The 20,601-nt window shown below is 42.8% G+C and overlaps 1 protein-coding gene across 1 annotated transcript in view; it reads right to left on the bottom strand.

Moving 5' to 3' along the window:
* The window catches only part of LOC138579565 (protein-glutamine gamma-glutamyltransferase 5-like), a 115,562-nt gene that overhangs the window by 14,514 nt on the left and 80,447 nt on the right, over positions 1–20,601 (bottom strand). Inside the window, exon 5 of the mRNA XM_069649843.1 lies at positions 5,508–5,636. Within this exon, the coding sequence (XP_069505944.1) occupies positions 5,508–5,636 (129 nt within the window). The remainder of the gene's footprint in view (positions 1–5,507; positions 5,637–20,601) is intronic.

The raw sequence follows: 20,601 nt of genomic DNA, 5'->3' as shown, positions 1-20,601 counted from the left end.
AAGACGCCATTTCATCTGCCACATGCACACGTTTTGTGACGGGAACTTCTTCAAATAGAGTCTCAATTCTTTAGTAGGAGCGCACTAAAATGGCACATCCTTATACAGTTGAACACCTATCAGGTGCTGACCCTTTTCACTTTTATACCAGGTCCACAACCTATTTGTAACTACCGAATTTGAAAGACTTGAGCAGATCCCCAACTCATCCAGAAATGTGCATATCATAAATGCAACTTCTTTGTCCCATGCACAGTTGCGCAACTCCGCTTCCATACAGTGAGAAGAACAGCATGCATTTTAGGCTGTACAAGCATCTCCCTTCACAATTGGTATCCCCCTTTAATGCGTAGAATACATTCGATGCATTCTCTGCACATTTGCCAAACTGATGCAGGGGAATAATTAAAGACATTTTTGTTTCTTCAATGCTAATATTGTTCATTTTGGACTGCAGTGGTATGAAATGTTACTATTCCACCAATATTCCAAGCCATAAGTCAGGAATTGAAATCAAATTCACCAGCATGAATCCTGTAGCACACTTCCTGGTGGGTGCGGGGATCCTATGAATACATTAGTGTTGGTTGTGCTCAACCCCACAATTGCATCAATGCTGGCCAGCTAGTGCATCATTTGGGTTATGGCAGTGCCCCTATGGAATGCTCCGGTCACCTTTGTGGATCCAGCAATGTTTGCATTTCCAATAATGTAGCAACTAGGCACTTTCAACACATTAGCACTTAGGAAGAATCCCCAGCTCTTCCTGGAGCCTTGTTCTATAAGGCTGTGACGGGACTCATCTCCGCCATTAGCGGCGGTTTAGATTCTGGAGCCTTTGTCCTACCCATGAAGATGGAACTTAACTCTCAGATGTGTCTTCTTTTTCAATCTCTTCTTTTCTTCTTAGTACGGGGGCACAATAGCCCTGGCATTCCCAGGGAGCATGTCAACAGAGCACAATGACCTGAAGTAATATTCCCTAAAGCCTGAAGCCAGTGTTGCAAATAAAATAAAAAATAAAAAAAACATTCCTTCCTTTAATAATGCTGTGTTCACACTGAGAGCACGCAGTCATGTCTACCATTTACTTCTGTTACAATAAATGAACAATTTGCTCAACTTGGACAATTTGCACAGGTTCTACTAATCTTCACTTATTACAACTTTCTGTCTTTTCCATATGAACATTGCATAATTACTTATATTGCTTCAATGCATGTCATTGTGGTTTGCATAATCCTTCCATGCCACAATTTAAATCTGATTTTTTTTTTTACACTCTGCAGTTACAGCTCACATTTTAGTTATGCTAGTAAAAGTGCTGATGTGTTTTGCTCTTATGTGAAGCGTTGGCGTGTGTTATTCTTTTTTTCTTTCAGGGTACTATGACATTTTTTTTACCATGCCAGCATTGTGGAACCTTCTATGGGGAACATGTAAAAAGATCACTCTATTTATCGTTGGACAGTGCTGTAACTAGTATGGAACCAGTGTGTGCAGTCCTATTCGTGGAATGCATGTCAGCTGTTTGTTTACTCAATGGATTTGGTTATCATTCAGCATGATGGGGTAAACTCATTGATCAGCGACACATCTCATATCACCAACACAGAAAACCTAATGCTTGAGAAACATACACTGACGCTAAATTGCTTTTCTGCCTGCATCTAATGAAGTACTGCTTGTGGGATTGAAACAATGGGAATGCTAATACTGTTAATCCACTTCAGGCATCTAAATATGATGATGACACAAATTAGAGAGTATTTAAAATCTGCACTCTCCTGCTAAATTGGGGGTATGCACTACAAGTAGCCGTGTTGACATCTGAGCTGAAAGTGAATGCACTTTTAAAGTGGGGCCCTTGAATTGGGTAAGATTCCAGTTGTGTTATGACACACACTCTGATTGCTGTTAAAACATTGTTAACAAGCAGATATTTGTTGCAGGGTAATCTTGGCAACACTCTTCAAACACAGATGTCACAGCAATTTTCAATAGTTGAAACCTATCTTTTTCAATAAATACTCCTTCCTCCGATTGATTGTCCCCCTTCAATTTCTTATTTGTGCCTATACTTAACATCAGCACCTAGATGCAGTCGCTGCTTGGTTCCTTATTAATATGTGCATTATAAATTATAAAATCAAATCAATTAGCAATAATCTGCCTCTTACAAGGATCATCAGGACAGGGTAAAACTTCCAATGTCAGCCAAAGAAAATGTGGCTGCTGCTCTGACGTATGAATGAATGACTTGATGTCTGATTGGCTACCACATGGTTGCATATGTTCAATGGCGCATCAGTGATTATCTACAGTTTTATCATTGGCCGTTAGAAACAGTCAGGACTGTTACCATCAGGCTACAGCTATGATGTATATTTCTCAGCCAGAGTGCCCCATTGGTCGCCATCATCCATTACCCCGTGGGGCAGACTTGATTTCTTAAAGGGCTAAAATGGCCCCCACCTCTGCCCCGCATTTGGGGGCACTTTTGGCAGCCTCCTGCAATTCCCTTTTTGCACAACCAACCCTGTTACCCATCCTTCAAAAACATAATGCTACAGTGAGATCCTGGGACGATTTCCAATCTAAATAAATGTGTTTCTTTGATAAGTGAGAGAATGTATCATGAATGGTTTGTAATAAACCGTAACAGATGCGGATTCAGCCGCTACTATCGACTATATCTTTGTTTCTTAGCCGCTGCTGACTTTAACAACCTCTTTTGAAGTTTGGCGAACAATCGCCAGTGATCATATCTTACTGGAAACATGCTGGCAAATCCCGGGTAAAAAGGACAATAGGGTAAACACACAAGTTGAGAACAACGTGCAGGGTTCCCGAATTAAATTGAGTGCAAATGCAATCAAGGACCTGACAGCAAAATACAAGGCAAATGGTCAATAGGAACAAATTAAATCAGTTGACTACCAACCCTAATTAGCGGCATACAAACAGCAATCGACAAGCTAGAAATGCACACGCATCTCAAAAAATCATGTCTATAACAAAGAGCTGGTAGAAAAGAGACACAAGTTCAGAAGAGCCATGAGGTTGGGAAAAAAGTCGACAACGCCAGAAGCCTGTACAAAAATCAAAGAAATGACAAGAGTGTACAAGGTATGGGTAAGATTTCACTGGGACAAACTGTACCAGCAGGACGCAGAGGACATCGCCAAAGCATTAAGCACACACAATGCAAGAGACTTCTGGACTCTGCTAAGAGCCATCGATGCACCACTGGAAGATACAATGCCCAACAACATCAGTCAGCGGACCTGGGAAACACACTTTGACGCAGTATTTAAATCTGTCAGGCCAGGGGGCACAGAAGACATTCAGCCCAGTAACATTAACTGGATCAACCTCAAAAACAGAGAGGACATCATGGAGGTAATTAAGAAGTTTAAAAACTCTAGGGCTCCGGGACCTGACGGTATTAGCAACTTTGAACGAAAAGCTCACCCCGACGAATGGGCTGACCTGTTAAGTTTCATTTTTCGTCTATGTGCAGACACGAGGTCCTTGCCTACATCGTGGACCACTGTGACCGTGATCCCTTTTTATAAAAAAGGGGACAGAAATGATCCTCACAACTTTGGACCCATAGCCTTACTTGACGCTATGGCAAAGGTATATGGGCCCTTGCTTCTAAGAAAATTTCAAACTTGGGTAGCCTCTGCAAATTGCAATGACGATCTGCAAGCGGGTTTAAAAAAAATGCAGGCACAGCAGGAAACATCCTGGTGCTCAGTATTTTGAAAAGTAAGGCCTTACAATACAGACAGTGTCTATTCGTTGTCTTTATAGACTTTACTCAGGCATTTGATCACATTGAAAGACATCGCCTGTGGCAGAAACTACTAGCCTGGAAGTGCCCCGAAGAAATTTTGGCACCAATTCATACCCTACGTGCTAAAACCTCCATGAGAGTTCGTCTCAGCCGACAAGGTGATCTATCGACAGAAATTCCAACTACACGTGGGGTCAAACAGGGATGTCCACTGGCCTGAGCTCTATTCTTGGCCTATATAGGAGACTTCCAAAAGAATGAGACGTCGATATGAACATTCCCTCCAAAAATCGGAAACACAACAATCTCACGACTTCTTTACGCCGATGATCTTACATTATTCGATGAAACACCCATCGGCCTCCAGCAGCAATTGAATGGCTTGCTTCTGTACACAAGCAAAAACTTTCTTGAGATCAACAAAGAAAAAATGAAAGTCATGATACTGCAAAAATCTAGCACGAAAGTAAATGAGAAAAAATTGTTTCTGGGAGAATCTCAAGCAGAGACAGTCGAAACATTTAAATACTTGGGAGTCCTGCTGGACAGCTCCAAACATGAAAATGCTATGCAAACTGCTCTGTGTGAAAAGATCAAAAAACTAGCGGCCCAGGCAAAAGCAATTGATAGAAAATTTGGGATGATCTCCTTAATCCCGACAATACATTTTTACAAAACGAAGGTTGTGCCTGCTATGACGTACGGAACCAAAGCCATGCCGACTATTCCAAGGGAAATGTGGCCCAAATTAGAAGCTGCCTTTTGGAGATCGGTCCTAAAGTTGCCGAACTCTACATCTGGAGTCGCGATAAGGTGCAAACTGAGTTTACAATTACTTGAGTGCACTGTGAGCTGTAACTCCATAGTGCTGTATAGAAAGTGCAGAATGGCCGACAGCAACCCAATCTACAAAATGATCAACAGAGAAATGCATGCGAGCAGATGTGAACTATTAACAAACTGGCAAAAGGAAAATGAATTCCTATTAGACACCATTGCTTCAGAAGAAGAAGAGCTCATTCAAAATATGTGCAGAGTTCTGCGCAAATCAAAGATGTAGACTGGGCAAAGACGACAGAAACAGCGGCCAAAAATAAATTGACGTCACATCTACCTCACAACACAGAAAAGTTAAATGAATTGCAAAATTACATCGAGAAATTTCCTAACAGGCTAGCTCGAAATCTGATACTACGAGCGAGACTAAACTTGCTACAAACCAATGAAATTCTATACATTACAGGTTGCTCACAAACATCAATCTGCCGCTTTTGCCAATACACATCACCTCATCCTCAAGAAAATATTCGACATCTATTGATGGTATGCTCAGGGATACAAGCGATAAGACTACGATATCTATCAAGTGTAGTCGGAGCTGACATACCGTCACAGGAAGAGACTTGGTGGAACAGGCTTATAGACGGCGACAGAACTAGTTGGCAAATCGCCACAGCGAAGATTCTGGAACACATTGTGAACAATCTGCTTCAATAGAAACCACTGACTTGTTGAAAGTGACACTGCAACAAACAAGTAACAACATGACGCAAAAGTTGACCCAATCAGCGTGTAGTTGATCCCTGACTGTAATATTGTAAAAATCTCATGTTGATTAAACAATAAAAGGAAGAAAAAAAACTGTAACATGTTTAATTAAAAAAAACAATGTGTTTCTATGATAATTAGAAACTCCTCCTCTTACCATGGAGCTGACCACTCTGCCCACGTAAGTGGGGTCGTTCCTGAGGGAAACATCCTGCATCGGGTCCTTCAAGTAAAATAAACTTTGGTCCAGAATTTGCAAGCAGATGTCCAGAATGCCTTGTTCAAACTGGAAGAGAGAAGGAATGACACAGGGTGAAGGAGAACAATAAAGCAGTTGGTTTGATAATCTTTTGAAGTACTCAAGCAGAGATCACGATGTTCAGTGATCAGAAAGCTGCAGGCAGCCAATCTGAATAAGTCGTTAACTGCAGAAATGCAGAGGCTAAAAACAGCATTTTAACTAGGACATCATTGGACAAGCTCCCTCTTCCCACATTCCGAGCCACGGAAAAATGCTGTTCCCACTTTTCCGCATGTGATTTATTTGATATGTACAGTAAACAAAAACAAAAACATTATGAACAAATAAAGTATGAAACCTTAATTGGTAGAAACCAAAAGTAAAAATGATTTAAAGAAATGAAGCAAACATTACAAATAATGAGGTTGAAAAATCTGTGGTTGCAGGAGGGAAATGGTGGGTTGCAGGTCACTGTCCGAGCAGAAACTGTTCATTAAAAAGATAGAAGGGAATATAGTGGCTCATTCCGAGTACTGAGGTGTAGTAAAAAAAGTGCAGTAACACAATTACTGCCACCTTTACTGCAGCACCTTATCGCATTTGACTGGAGGTTAGTATTTAATATTATCTCCAATACGTGGATGATTTACTGCAGGCAGAATTACCCTCATGTAGGAAATACTCCACTGGAGACGTGTGGGACTCAATAATGGGGACTAACGCCTGCACCAGACCGCATAACTTGGAAGATTGATTGCCAAAAGAATTTCTTTTGGAAATACGGCCACAAAGTAATGCTAAAAGCCCCAGAAGAAGGTCCAGCAATGAAAGGCATACAGGTCTGAAACATGAACTGGTTGGGTTAGCAGGCAACCGGTCAAGTAGGAGACGAGGCCCACCAAATCCAGGAACACGGTTTCTTTTCAACTGCGTAATAATTGTGTCATATGTTTCTTTAAATTGGTGTACTTCAGAGTTTTCTTTAATAGAATGGTGGAAGGAGTTTGTGTTTCATATCAGGAGACATTTATGTTTATAGTATCATACCCCATCGCATGCTTAGAAACCACTCCATGGTGTTCAGCACGTTATAAGTGAACAATACAATACATAAAAGAAAATAAATGTGTTCATGTATACATTTGCCGCCCCTAGATGAATCCTCACCAAACATTGCAGAAAAAGTATATGGCCCCCTCAGAATGATTTTGCGAAGTCTGGTGCAGTTTTATTAAGTGGGGAAAAGATATAATAGAGGGGTCCCAGTATTTGTGGAAATCCTCATAGACACAATGGAAAACATTATTTACTCACAACTACAGCCCAAACCGCTAGACTGATTTTTACAAATTTTGCAGCAGAAGTGGCGGCTTGGTTCGGAAAGTGTGCTTTTGTAAATTTGGTGTAAATCTGTTCAGTCATTTTTCTTTAAAACGCCCAAAAAGTAGTAGGTCAAGGTCATTTTTGATGGCCGGGTCCGGTCCAGGGACTCACTTCCCTATTCGGTCCGTGGACATCCCCCTCGGAAAATCATGGTCTGGTATGATCTCTGCGGACATCGAAGGCGCCCGCTGATTGGATGGTGAAAAGCGTGAGGTGCATCATATTTTTCTGAACGGCCGCCACAGGGGAAAATGTCTGGAAAACACATTTGGGGTGATTTGGTGGTCGAAAGAGGGGATGGAAATGTTAGGGAAGTGGAATAAAGATGATATGGAGCTGTTTTTCTAGATGGACAAAGGGTTTCCAGATCCTACTGATTCTGTGGTCAATTTTAGAGTTCACAGAAATCATTTCCGTTGCAGGGGGTTGAGGGTGAGTTTTGTTATTTAAAGGTATATTGTATGCACATGTTATATGGTTTAATTATATTGTAGTGGTTGTGGCCAGTGCCCAGATTCTTGGGGTCATGACCATAGGCAATCGGAATGCCCCCAAAAATATGGCCACTGGCAACACATAATATAGTATAGTGTAGTATAGTATAGTATAGTATAGTATAGTATAGTATACTTTCTTTCTCTCCACACATCACAGTCCTTGACAAGAAGTCCAACTTTCAGCTCCACCTTCTCAGGGGATTCTACCTCTCATCACTTTCTCACAGAAGCTCAATGTCTCCAGAGCCCTGGTTCTCTCTAGGCTTGGCTACTGAAACAGCCGTTTCCTCAATCTGCTTTTTTCCTCTCTTCGCCCCCTCCAACTAATCCAGAATAGGGCTGCAAGTCTTATCCTTGGCCTCAATTCCAGGGACCACATTTCTCCTCCCTAAAATCTCTCCACTGGCTCCCACTGACCACAAATATCAAATCCAAGATCATTTGCATCATCCATAAGGTCGTCAGGGGCCTGAGACCTCTGTACATCCAGCTTTCCCTCCCTACATACCTCCCATCCAGAGTCCTTCGGTCCTCTGGTTCCAATTCTCTACTAGTCAAACCAGGGCTTTAAGTGGGCCGGGGCCTGCCAGGGCCCAGCCCCGATAGGCTCCGAAATCTCATTTTGAGGCAGGGCTCTGGCAGGTCCCAATAATCTGCCCTGGCATCCCCGACCACTACACAAAAAGTCTTTCTTTCTAAAGCCTGAATCTCTCACTCGTGTGTGAAAGCTTAAGGCTTCAGAGAAAAATGCCGTAATGGTGGCACCGCACCTGCGAGGCATCCCTTTAAGCTGGAGATGCCCGTGGGCCGGCACCACCATTATGGAGAAAACGTGAGGCCTTGTTTTCTAAATCCTGAAGCCCCCGCGCATTCGTGGGAGTTTCATTCTTCAGGAAACGGCCTCACCTTCCAGTGGCCTCACCCTTTTAGCATTAATGGTGATGCTGCCCCTCCCCAGCTAGCGAGGGGCAGCGGCATCATTAAGGCTGAATAGGCCAGGTGCTGTCCCCTGCCAGGCAAGCCTTTAGAAAATAAAGACAGAGATCAGCACCCTCTCCAGCACAGGGAGAGGGTGCTGATCTCTGCAAAAGGCTGCCTGGCAGGGGTGCCCTTAGCCCATTGAGCTGGAGCTCATCAAGGGGGCGTGGCCTAATGGGCCAGCAGGTGACCCCCACCGTTAAGCCATGCCCCATTGATGAGCCCGGCTCATTTTGTAGTTCCACTTAAGGCACTGGGTCAAACGCTTCTCCAAGCAGAGAGTGGAAGGTGGATACCTCTCCTCGGCTGGCTCCTCCCTCTGAAATGGCCTTCCTTCCCCCCTCCAACTTGAGATGGACCTTCTAAAATTCCAGAAACTTCTCAGGACTTTCCTTTTCTCCTCTTTCTTCCCTCTCCCCTTCCCCTGCTAACTCCTCCCCTGCCGCTATGACTGGGGACCTAGCCCCTCAGAGTTATACGGGGGCCAGACAAACCCCCACCAGTCCCTTCATCCTTTCTCCAGCACTTGTCCTCCGGTACCCTTTCCCAGACCTGCCCAACCATGTTCTCTCTTCCCCCTTCACTTCCCCCTTCTCTTCCCCCTTCCCTGATGGCGCCCCACTCCTGCACTACTCTGGCTATCTCCTCACCCCTGCACTTACCAACCTTCTCAAGCACTTGCACGGTAGGTTTGTAAAAAGGCCAATATAACCGTTTCTTGTTTTTGTTCCTCTATGCTCATGATTCCCTTGTGTGCCTCCCTTCTTGTCTTGTGGTGCCTGGAAACACCTGTGTTCAATAAATAAAAATAAATAGTAATTTTAGGTACTGTAGGAGGAGTATACACTATTTGGAATATGGTGGAATGATATAATTAAAGTGTATATGGTATTTATAATTGTAGTACAATTGAGGATAGTGCTTGATGTCTCCTCCGCTTTTCACACGGTCAACCATTGTATCCTCATTACATGGTTAAATAACACCTTTAGCATCATGGACCAGTGACTAGACTGGCTCATCTGTTTTCTTCACTCGCCACCCTTCCCAGTTCTAACTGGGCTGTTTGTACTCCACCACCCCAATGTGTACCTGCAGAGTACCCCACAGATTTATCCTATCATTGTGGCTATTGCATATCTATTTCGTCCCTCTGGCTCACGTGATGTCTTTCTTTTTTTCTTATTTCCAGTGTTATGTCAATGACACACAACTTCCCTGAACTAATTTGTTCTCCTCGCTTTTTATCCCTAATTGTCTTACTGCCATTGATTACGACTCAGGCGGTAAGGGTTTTACGGCGGCGTAAACAGCGCCGACCCTTACCGCCTGAGTACGAGGTCCCTTAGCGCCATGGAGGTTTTAACACCTGCTTTTAGCAGGTGTTAAAATCCATGGCGCTAAGGGACCATGGAATTAATTACGCCACCGTAATTTACGGTGGCGTAATTAACGCCTTCCCCACTCCCATTATGCCCTATGGGGCAAAAATGGGAATGGGGAAGGGTAAATGGGGATTGGGGACTTACCGCCCCGCCAACCTCGGAATGGGGCGGTAAGTCCGCCAACCACCATGGCTTAAACGTAGTTTACGCCATGGTGGTAAAGTCACGGCCCAGGCGGTAACTTACCGCCTGGGTCGTGTGCAGCTAACAATCTCTGTCTCAATGCTAGTAAGACTGAGACCTTTCTTATTATGACACCTGTGCCCTGGCTTATCTGGAAAGTTGATTGAACTATTTGGTGGATATAGGTGTGAATGTTTGAAAGCAGTCAATGACGGAGTGCCACAAAACATAAGCGTTAAAAGGGTAGAAGGGCTGTCTTGTGCAATGGTGTCCACGTGCTATCTGTTTTTTTTAAATAAAGCATGGCATAGAGAGGGGATTGTGGAGACCATGGATAGTCATGAAGAGCCTTGGATTATGGTCCTTATGCTAGAGAAAGGTCTTTGGGACAGAAAATTATTTCAGTGTTTTTATTTTCTCTACTATACAATTGTTCATTATTTCCTTTAGCATAGTAGAAAATGCTAACAGGAATGTTGGAGAATCTTTTCGAGTCTAACTACTTTACAGACACATGTAAAGTAGATTACTTCTATAAGCTTATTTATTTTTACTTCTACTTTTTAACTGTGAAAGGTGGTTCCTAAAGAAACCTTTTTCTGGTGTTTTCTATTTTAATTGTATTTATCTTTTTGCAGGAGAAGCTAGGAGTAAGGTGGGGAGGGAAATATGGGAAGGTGCACCAAGCACAGATATGGAGGGGCAGCTTAACAGGGGGAGTTACTGGGCGTGCATTCAATCTATGGATGGGGGCAGTGTTCATCATGCTCTTTGATTGCAGCTTCAAAAGCACTTCAAAACTGCTCCCCCCTACAGAGTGGTGTGTTGCAGTATATACAGAGCACTGTTGTCTTCGGAAGATATGGATCAACAGACTTTTTTTTATAGCTTGCTAGGTAGCTTGTAGGATCATGTGCCCCACAGGGGTAGCCTGTGTGGTGGCAGTATTGGTTGAGGAAGATCAAGTAGAGGAAGACAGCCTACTACTTCCTGAGAAAGAAAAAGCCTTTCTCAGAACATCCCGGTGGTTGGAATTTATGTGGCAGTGCATGGAGGTAGTCCCATAGGATTACTGCCCAGTACAACATTGCACTCAGAGCATTTTACCTCAGTAGCCTTAGCCTTTGATACATCCCCAATGGTGGTAAAGAACTGCCACACCCATGATTCTCTCTGGGTGCTAAAGGTAGGCATTTCCTCTACCTCATTTTCCTGAACCTCTTGATTGTTTTCTGAATTATTGCACGTGTTCCGTTGTCTAGACCCTCCAGCTGGTGGTGGTGGCTCCTGGGGAGGAGGAACAGCAATAGCTGATGCCATTTTTGAAGATAAACAGCAGTTCTGCTAATATCCTTTCAATCATGTGCTGTGTCCAAGATTGAAAATGGATAATCAGTAAGAATTGGTGTAGAAGCTGTGCAAGGGTACATTTTCAGCTTAAAACGTCCTAGATCAGCTGACAATGCAGTCTCAAACTGTTCACGAAGCCCAGACCTGTTCACAAAGTGTGGACGCATTTTCAAAAAAGCATCATCATGCCGCACATGCGTGAGGTCACGTGACACTGTCCAGGAAGTCAGCAGTGAGTTTATATAAGTGTTAAAAATGTTACTAGGAGATGGACAATGGCACAGTTTTAAGTTAAAACGTTCTACATCTGCCTAAAATGTGACTATATTGGGGGTCAGTATGACATTAGAAATGTGTAGCAAATTAGGGTGCACTGGTAAAACCCCATGCATTTCAGTGATACAACTTTGTTAAAGGGATGTTATGGTTAAGTTGCACTAATAAAACCCTCTGAAATTTACGGAAAGGAAATGTGTTAGTGGGACATTATGGTTATTAGTAAAACCAAAAAAACAAAAAATTCACCAGTTATGGTAAACTAAGCAACCATAGCTCGGGCGCCACCACCGTGTACTGCTTACACTGATACCCAGGACATCAAAGATGGCATCACAAATGTCATTGATGACATCACTGATGACATCACATATCTAGGCCACTTGTTTTTGTTCGCTGACATATCTAGGCTAGGTGGATTTGTTAATTAGCATTCAGAGTATGTAAATTAAAAAGGTACTATATAGCTAGACATTAATCTTGTCGTATGTTCTTGAAGTAGTTTGCTTAGCGTTTCGTCTAGCTGATGGTGCATATACATGGGGCAATAAGCAGGCCTGAAACACACTATTTGTTTGTACATATGAAGTTAAACTTTAATGTTATTTATATATTCTGGTGATGTTTCTTTCTTCCTTTATTTAGTTTCCCTGTATGTACCACTGATGTGTATGCATTGTGAATGTTTATGTGTGTTGTTTGTACTAATACAAGGGTGCAGTAAGTATTGAATTGTTAGCTATTTATTCTATGTTTAACATTACTCAAAACTCTAATAAGGTAGCATTCATTATTTTACTATCCAAAATAAACTAGATAAAAAATATTGTACTTCTATGGTGCATGCTGCAGCCATTGCATAGGTGTATGGTCATTGGGTTCCTGTATTAACAACAACACTCCAATATAATATTTTGTTCAGATGAGTGCATTCTTTAATACATTGAGTAGTTTATAGCTCTCCCGATCACCCCTGACATCTTGTTACCAACATTATAAACACAAACACTTGTAGCATCTTTTCATTAAAAATGATTTTCATATGTGATGTCATCAGTGATCTCATCAATGGCTTTTGTGATGTAATCGTTGATGTCCTGGGTGTTAGTGTTAGCAGTGCACGGTGGTGCCGTGAATTATGGTTGCTTAGCTTACCATAACTGGCGAATTTCTGGTATTTTCTGGTTTTACTTGTAACCATAACGTCCCTTTACCAAAGTTTTTACACTGAATTGTACAGGTTTTTATTAGTGCAACTTAATCATAACATCCATTTAACAAAGTGTTTCAGTGAATATACATATACACATATGTTAGATTGTATTTCATTGAATGTATCCATTAGTTTGCATTAAAGATTGAGTTCAGCCTTCAAGGGTCATGCAGTTCTGACATATTCCTATGGTTCTATTTGAATACTGCCTGTGCAATAACACCTGAGAGATTCACGTAGTCCCACAACTTGTCAAAGAGCACACGTTTGAAACCCTTGTCACCCAATGATAGTTGTTGCTCCTTTTCCAAAGAGATTGTTGGTATTTCTAATTGCTTTAGCCCAACATACTGCTTTATTTTCTTCCATTTTACTGTTTTGCTTTCCCTGTTTCATACTTGTCAGAACCATCAGCCAACCATGTGCAGTGATGCCCAAGTCAAACTGGACATCTCCTTCCCCTGATACATAACTCATTTTTTCCAGCTCCTTTACCCTCACAGCTTTGCACAATATTTACTGTAATTACTACTGGGGTTGTGAAAATTCCAGGAACACCAACAGTTTACAGAAGCCTTTGTGTGAATGTTTGCTCGGGTTTCCGTTAGGTCACAGCAACTTCCTTATCACTTGCAGCATACATTACAATATGATTTATTAACTTGGTGTGCCAAGGCTCAGTTTGTGGGAGAAACTTTGCATATTTTCTGTAAAGAAAGTTCTTTAACTGAATTTTGGATTGGTTTAAATTTAATTGAAGCCCTGGGGCTGGTCTAATCTGACACCACAACAGTTCTCAACTCATTCGACCTGCCCGCTGCAGGGCATCATGCTATGAGTAATGGGTCAGTGTGTGTGCGTTGTTTGTTAAAAGAGACTTGAGATGCCTGACTGAAAGTGAATTATATATATCGCCTGCAAAGATCTGGCCATTTGTTTCTTTAGGTGGTGCAAAGGCATGGATTCACCTCTGTTCAGGTGGTTATTTCTGTCTATTAGATATGCAAGGATTGTTTGAAAGCCATAGAATACTGCAGCTGAAGTAATGGCCATTCAGTGGTGTAGTGGGGCATTCACAGCCTGCGCAGTGTGGGAGGCCACACTGCCCTATTTCCTGGGGTTGGAGCCCTCAGGCTTCGGCAAGTGAACCGGAACGGAAAAAATTTCTTTCTGAAATCACTCTGACTTCAGAAAGAAATTCAGAAATTCTTTCTGAAGTCAGAGTGACTTTGGAAATACATTGTTCCATTTTTGTTGGAGCAAGATGGATACACTTCAGCTCCTCTGCACTTGACAGGAACCAGGCAGCTCTCCCTGCTTCCTGGTTCCTGTTTACAGATAGCACTGGCATGTCCATCGAGATGACGGATGCTGGGCAAACTTTAAATACAATACATGTTTATTTTGTACAATTGTGTGCATGTGTGAGGGTGTTGCATGTTCATGATGTATATTTGTATGTATGCATGAATGCAAGGGTGTGCATTTGCATTATGTATTCTTCATGCGAGTGAGTATAGGTGGCTAGGTGCACGTGTGAATGAGCAAGTGTTTGGTGAATGTGTGTGCATGTGAACGAGTAAGCAAATTGTTTGTGTAAATGAATGTGTGCTTGTGTTTAATACTGGTCCATGGAGCTGATTTTGTTGGGTGTGGGAGTGGGTTAGGAGGGAGAATGGACAGGTGGGGGTAGTTGTTTGGTTGGATCTTTGGGTGGTGAAGCTAAAACATAATTTTTAATTGACATCCCTGATAAAGCAAGCATGGCATATGGTATTACATGGCTAGAATGGCATTGTGCTGCAGCCAGTCTATTCATGAATTACTGTTGCATGACATTTTTCACTGGCCATCTATAATAAGGTAAGAATGATAAGGGTTATTGAGTGGGTGCTTGACATTTTGTTTCAGCCAGTCTAGCCATTTATTACAGTGGCTTGGCATTTTTACTGGCCATCTCTGATAAAAACAAGCATGATAAGTGCTATTTCCTGCCTAGAATGGCATTTGGGTGAAGCCAGTCTAACCTTTACTTGCTGTGGCATGAACTGTTTTCTGTTCATCTATGGTAAAGTAAGCATGGCAAGTGTTAATACATGGCTAGACTGCTATTTTAGTGCAACCAGTCTAGCGATTATACCTACTGTGGCATGGCACTATTATCTGGGCATCTATGATACAATATGCATCTTAAGTGTTATTACGTGGCTACAAGGCCACTTTGGTGCATACAATATGCCTTTTTCATACTGTGACATGGCCATTTTTACTGGCCATCAACAAGGGTAAAGCAAACATGATATGTGTTATTAAATGTCTAGACTGGCCCACATTTTGCAGACTTTTTTTGTTGTGGCATAGCACTTGTAATGGGAAAGCGAACAGGAGTATGTCCTTACATGGGCATACTGCCATAAAATGGCAGAGCCATGGTGGACATGTTTTCTTAAAGTAACATTACCGGCATTGTGCACAAAGCAAGCCTGAGTTTGTTCGTATATTAGAACACTGGCAAATATTGTTGCTGCCAAAATGGAAATGTATGCGCACAGCAACATGAACATATTTTTCTTCTAGCATATATTAAGGGCAAAGACATCATGAAAATGCACTGGGAAATGCTCTTCTGCAATTTTGGTGACTTACATCTAATGGAAATTTGGATTTCAGTTACCCAGCAAAGCCAATTGCAAACTGTCTGGCTTTTCACCCAATATTTTGCAAAAAGTATGGTGTATAATGCACCATTTTAACCAATTATTCAAACATTGTTTCTAGGAGGAGGGAGATAACAACACAGACTCTCCTTTGGTTGGTTCAAGGTCCCTCGCTATGCTCTGTTACCCTGGCATATTTCTGGAAAATATTTATGCTGCTTCAATTAAAAAGATCACCAACTGCCAGTGGGTGAGTGAGTGGCGTGTGAATTGGTATGAGTGTGTGCGTGCAGGGTTGGAGCCCAAGCAAGGGGCACTGGAAAATTTACGTTTTCTAACTTGTTTTAGTGGCATGTTTGGGCTGAGGGGGCCTAGGGCACAAGAGGGCAGGCAGACTGGACATTTTATATGGCATGTTTTACTCACATGTGGGGCAATGCCAATACGCTCGATGTGTGTTCTTACATCGGGAGGCTGTGGCACGTGCGCAGTCAGCAAGTAAATGTTTGCTTACTAGTGGTGCAAGCATTTGTGCAGCCAGCAATAACATGTTTTCACTGGCCTTAAGGGCAAAGCCGACAATAGAATGTTCATACATAAGGATACTGGCCTATACTGGCAGATCCAACATGAACATGTTTTCTTTTGGTATCATTACTGTGCGTAATATTACTGGGCACACCAAGGCTTGGCTGGTACATTTGGGTGTCATGCGCCAGGCACAGGCCTCTTGTTTCAATGCTGGTGAAAGATTTAAGGTTTGATAAAAGAAATACATACTTATATCTTTTACTTAGTACAGTGCACCTGCAAAAGCCTTATCATCATGAGCTTTGGTCTGTTCCACAGCTCGGGATTTGTTGCTGAGGTTGGGGGCTCGCAGGTGGGCTCCACATTTTATGTCACACCCAAATATGATGAACCACTCCATCCAAACACCCGATTCTGGTCTGTTGGTTACATCAAACGGTACAGTGAGGGCCCTCCTAGAGAAGGATGCAACGCAGTAATCCATACTAGTAACAGCGGTGCACTTTACAAAGTACTATTTGGCCTTGACATTCAGGAGCAATGAACACTGAAGTAAAATTGCAAACAAAAAGCCCAAATACTCATAGATGTGTGGTGAAATTAGCAAGGGCGCCCATTGTATGCCAATGTACCTTTAACATGCTGACGGGTAGCATTGTGAATTATTGGCAATCCGTTTCACTTGAACCAGTCATGCACCGCAATTCACAATTTGAGTTTTTGAAATCCCTGGTCAATTCCCCTGGAATTCCAATGTTTATCTCCACTATGTTCTTTAAATATGTCCAATTGTCTCTTACTAGTACTCTCAAATAGGTCCAATTGTCGTCCTTGCTTGTTTACACTTTTCCTGCTGACCGACCCATCAATTGCACCATTTGCGCCTCTCCCTGCTCCCACCATCCTCCAGATCTCCTTCTGTGACCAGATGTAGTTGCAAATACCACCATTAAGCAGCATATTCAGGGGGCTCTAATTAGGTGTATGCTGCTCTTCATGCTCTGGACGACGAGCGCAGTTGATTTACTGCAAGTCTCCCAATGGTCCATATTTCTATTCTAGAGATGCGTTTGCGCATAACGAAAAAGGCTTAAAAATGAATAACTGAGGGGGAGGCAAATGAGCATTACAAGGCTATTTCAAGATGCGCAGCCTATTACTTAGCCCAGTGCGCAGTCGCTGTGCGTGGAATCACACGGCAGACGCTTACTGTTTGCATCATCACACATGGGTGCACTCAGATCCACACCAAAAAGTTGCGAGTGCAGGATGTGCACGTGCATATACTGTCAGCATTACTCTCCATAGGCTAACAGGATGTGTGCATGCACATCCTGGGCCTTCCATTGGGAAGGATGCCCGGACTTCCCCCCCTACAACATGATATGATATGATAGGTTATTTATAACGTGCTTAATATCCAGAGGTTTCTAAGCGCGGGCCCGGGGATCGAACCTGTGGTGCTCTGTGTTGTCTTGCTTCCAAGGCGAGCACGTTGCCCCTGATCTAACCTCCAGATAGGTAGGGGTTTCAGTACTGCGTCCTTTCATCGAGAGTTTTTTTGATGAAAATACTTTGAAAAATATCCTCAATATATTTTGGTGGGTTAAGGGGTTAAAAGTGGTGTGGGGGGTTGAGGTGCGGTTATTGGCGCGACCCCAAATCGAAAAAACTCAAGTCGGTGAAATGACTTAGATCCTTTTTTGATGCACGCCATGCCATTTAGGATGTGTCTAGCAGCAGCGTTCTTGCCTCTTCGTGGTAGGTGTGAGTGAATTGGTTGGGCGAAGCAATGCCCTTGGTCCTGATATGTCTTCCGTGTCTGGAAGTATCTCCGGTTGATGGAAGTCTAGTGTTCACAGACCTTGGCAGAGCTTCGCCACAAGAATAACTACTGATGGCAGCTGTGCTTCCTCATCAATCATATTCTGGTTGACGTCTTGTTATGTGCTTTGTACTTATCCCCAGATTGATCAAGTAAGGTTTCAGACCCTTGAGTTGAACAAGAGATTGAGGGTGAGGGGGCAATTCATCTCCCAATCCCACAGCTGCTTTCATTCAAGCATGTATCAGTCGCTCTATCGCTGGTGGGAAGGGGCCGGCACATTCAGCTCGTACAGGCTTCTTCCAAGGCTTTCTAGGAAGTGCAGATTGGCACATTGTGACCAGATGCCCTTCAGCAACAGGGTGTAGATTATTCTACTAGCCGCAGCCCTCATTGGAGTCAGTCCTTGGGTAGAGACAGTTATATCCGGGGCCTGACAGGGGTATACAGGTGGCTCGGGCACCTATGAAAAAGTAGCCCACTGCAAATGGCTATTCTATAATTTTGTGAAACAGAGTATTTGAGTGGGGCAGGCCCAAGGGGCAAAGTATTTGCTAAAATGTCTTGCAAATTGAACATCTCAAAAGAATATGTGTTCAGTAACACTGACAAAAAACATACCAGCTACATAATGAAATCACTCATAAACTGGCCCGCTTTGCACAAAAATCTAGCCTGCTTTGCCCAAAAAGACTGGCCCATGCTGGCATGCTGGGCCTGCACTTTGGGCATTGCCCTTTTGCCCCATAGGCCAGTCCAGGGCTGGATTGACCCTACTATATTTAATCAAAGGCTGCCACCCGCTACTGGCGCCCTTAATGACAACAGGGCTAGGACACTCACACAGGGAAGCAGGGTGCCTTGAAGACCCCTGCACACTCAGTGGCAGCTTCGGTATTTGCCTCTCTGATGAGACAATGGAAGAGCGCTCATCTTGAAAACGGTGAGTATTCCTGGTCTGGGAAAATCAAACATATTCCTGGCCTCTTCAGGAAGTGTAGGGTAACACTTTATATCGCAGGCCAGTTCGTATAACATTTCAGCTATGTTTAGTTTCTTTGAGATTACTGTTGTTCTAAAATGTACGTCTTAACCTCAAAGTTTAACATTGCCAATGGGCAAGACTTCGCCCCTTAGTTGTGAGTCTGTACACGTCGAGCAAACATACAATTCCCACAACCATTTTACCGCACTTGGGTATTATTGCACAGCCCTATTAATGATTCATACAGCAGAACACACAACCCTATTACTACGTGTGTTACTTATATTTGTTTATAGATCGTTCACAAGTTGATGTTCCGATAACATGTTGTACCGTTTCCACATTAAACACACTGAAGATGTTTACAGTTTGAGTCACTTGACAAAAAGGCCACCAAAACACACAACTCAATCACTGATCCATGGGGAAAAACACATAGGGCCTCACTACAAGTTTGGTGGTATCTTGGTGGTAAACCTGCTGAGATACCACCAAAGAGAATTATCATTACAGCCACTTGGTCCAATGATATTACCACAGGATTACAAGTGGTGGTAGGTCGTGTTAGTCCACATTAATTGTAGTACATAGGACTCCATGGAGGATTTTGGCAGAATTACCACCAGCAGTAATAACGCCAGTGGCAACTCTGCTGAAATGGATGTATTTTGGTGTAAAGGTGACAGATTTTCCTCCATCTCTTAGCTGGTGGTGAATCCTCCACCTCTCTGCCAAACTCGTACTTGGGGGTGTGGCAATGCAACACTGTATTACTACCACATTTTTATCACATTGCCCAATTTATAATGAGGCCCATAATCCTTTTACTGCCACATCTCCCAAGCTTTCACTAATTTGGTTGGCACGTCCCACAGGGGTGTCATTATCCTTGCATGGAGTTCCCATCATTTTAACACTGACACATTGCCCACATCTCCTGAGCTCCAGCATTTTTTTGGAAAGCATTGATCACTCTTATTAATCACATATATCGTAGGCATACGAAGGACTCCGCTCACAATAAAACAAATAAGTCATAGGCACCATCTCGCTGTATTATCACCAAACGCTTAGTTATGTTATACAGTCTGATCACGAGTTTGGATAAATCCCTCTTCTTGAATCTTCTTGCAAGTCTAACAGGACTCTCATTGAGTTTTGGATGAATCCTGTGATCCTAGTTCCATCCACTCCCACAGGTTTGAAACAGAAACGACAATCAAGTAGTGAAGATCTGGTATTGGGTGATAAATATATTCAAGGCAAGCAGGAAAAGTGATACAATTTGGATCAGCCTAGAATGGTCTATCATTGAACCGGCACAACTCTGCAGCAGACCTAACCCCAGGGCAATGGGGCATCAAAAAACTATGTTGCAAAGGTGTTGAGCCAACCCAACAGTCTTCTCCTCAAAGCACTGGAAAGCCAGGCACCCAAAATGATTACTGAGGATTCTTGCTAATCCAAGCAGGCCACCGTGGACACATCAGTCTGAGAATACGCAGCTGTTTACTAGTTACTTCTTACTAACTGAATCTAGAGAAACAGAATGAATGAACTTCATCAAACCAACATTTCTTAAGATTGAGGGGGGAAAGTGTGCACAGCAGTGTTACCCCGATGTAGAGCATGCTAGAATGCAGTGTTATGTGCATACTTTGTACATCGTAGCCATATGTGTAGTGAAAAAGACCACTGAATCATTATTGAAGCCTATAATGTTCTGTACTCAGTATGAAACACTCAA

Source organism: Ambystoma mexicanum, chromosome 3p (genome assembly GCF_040938575.1).
Source record: "Ambystoma mexicanum isolate Mex_15411 chromosome 3p, UKY_AmexF1_1, whole genome shotgun sequence".
Taxonomy (NCBI): domain Eukaryota; kingdom Metazoa; phylum Chordata; class Amphibia; order Caudata; family Ambystomatidae; genus Ambystoma; species Ambystoma mexicanum.
The sequence above is the reverse complement of the archived record's forward strand: the minus strand, read 5'-3'. Positions and strand labels throughout refer to the sequence as shown.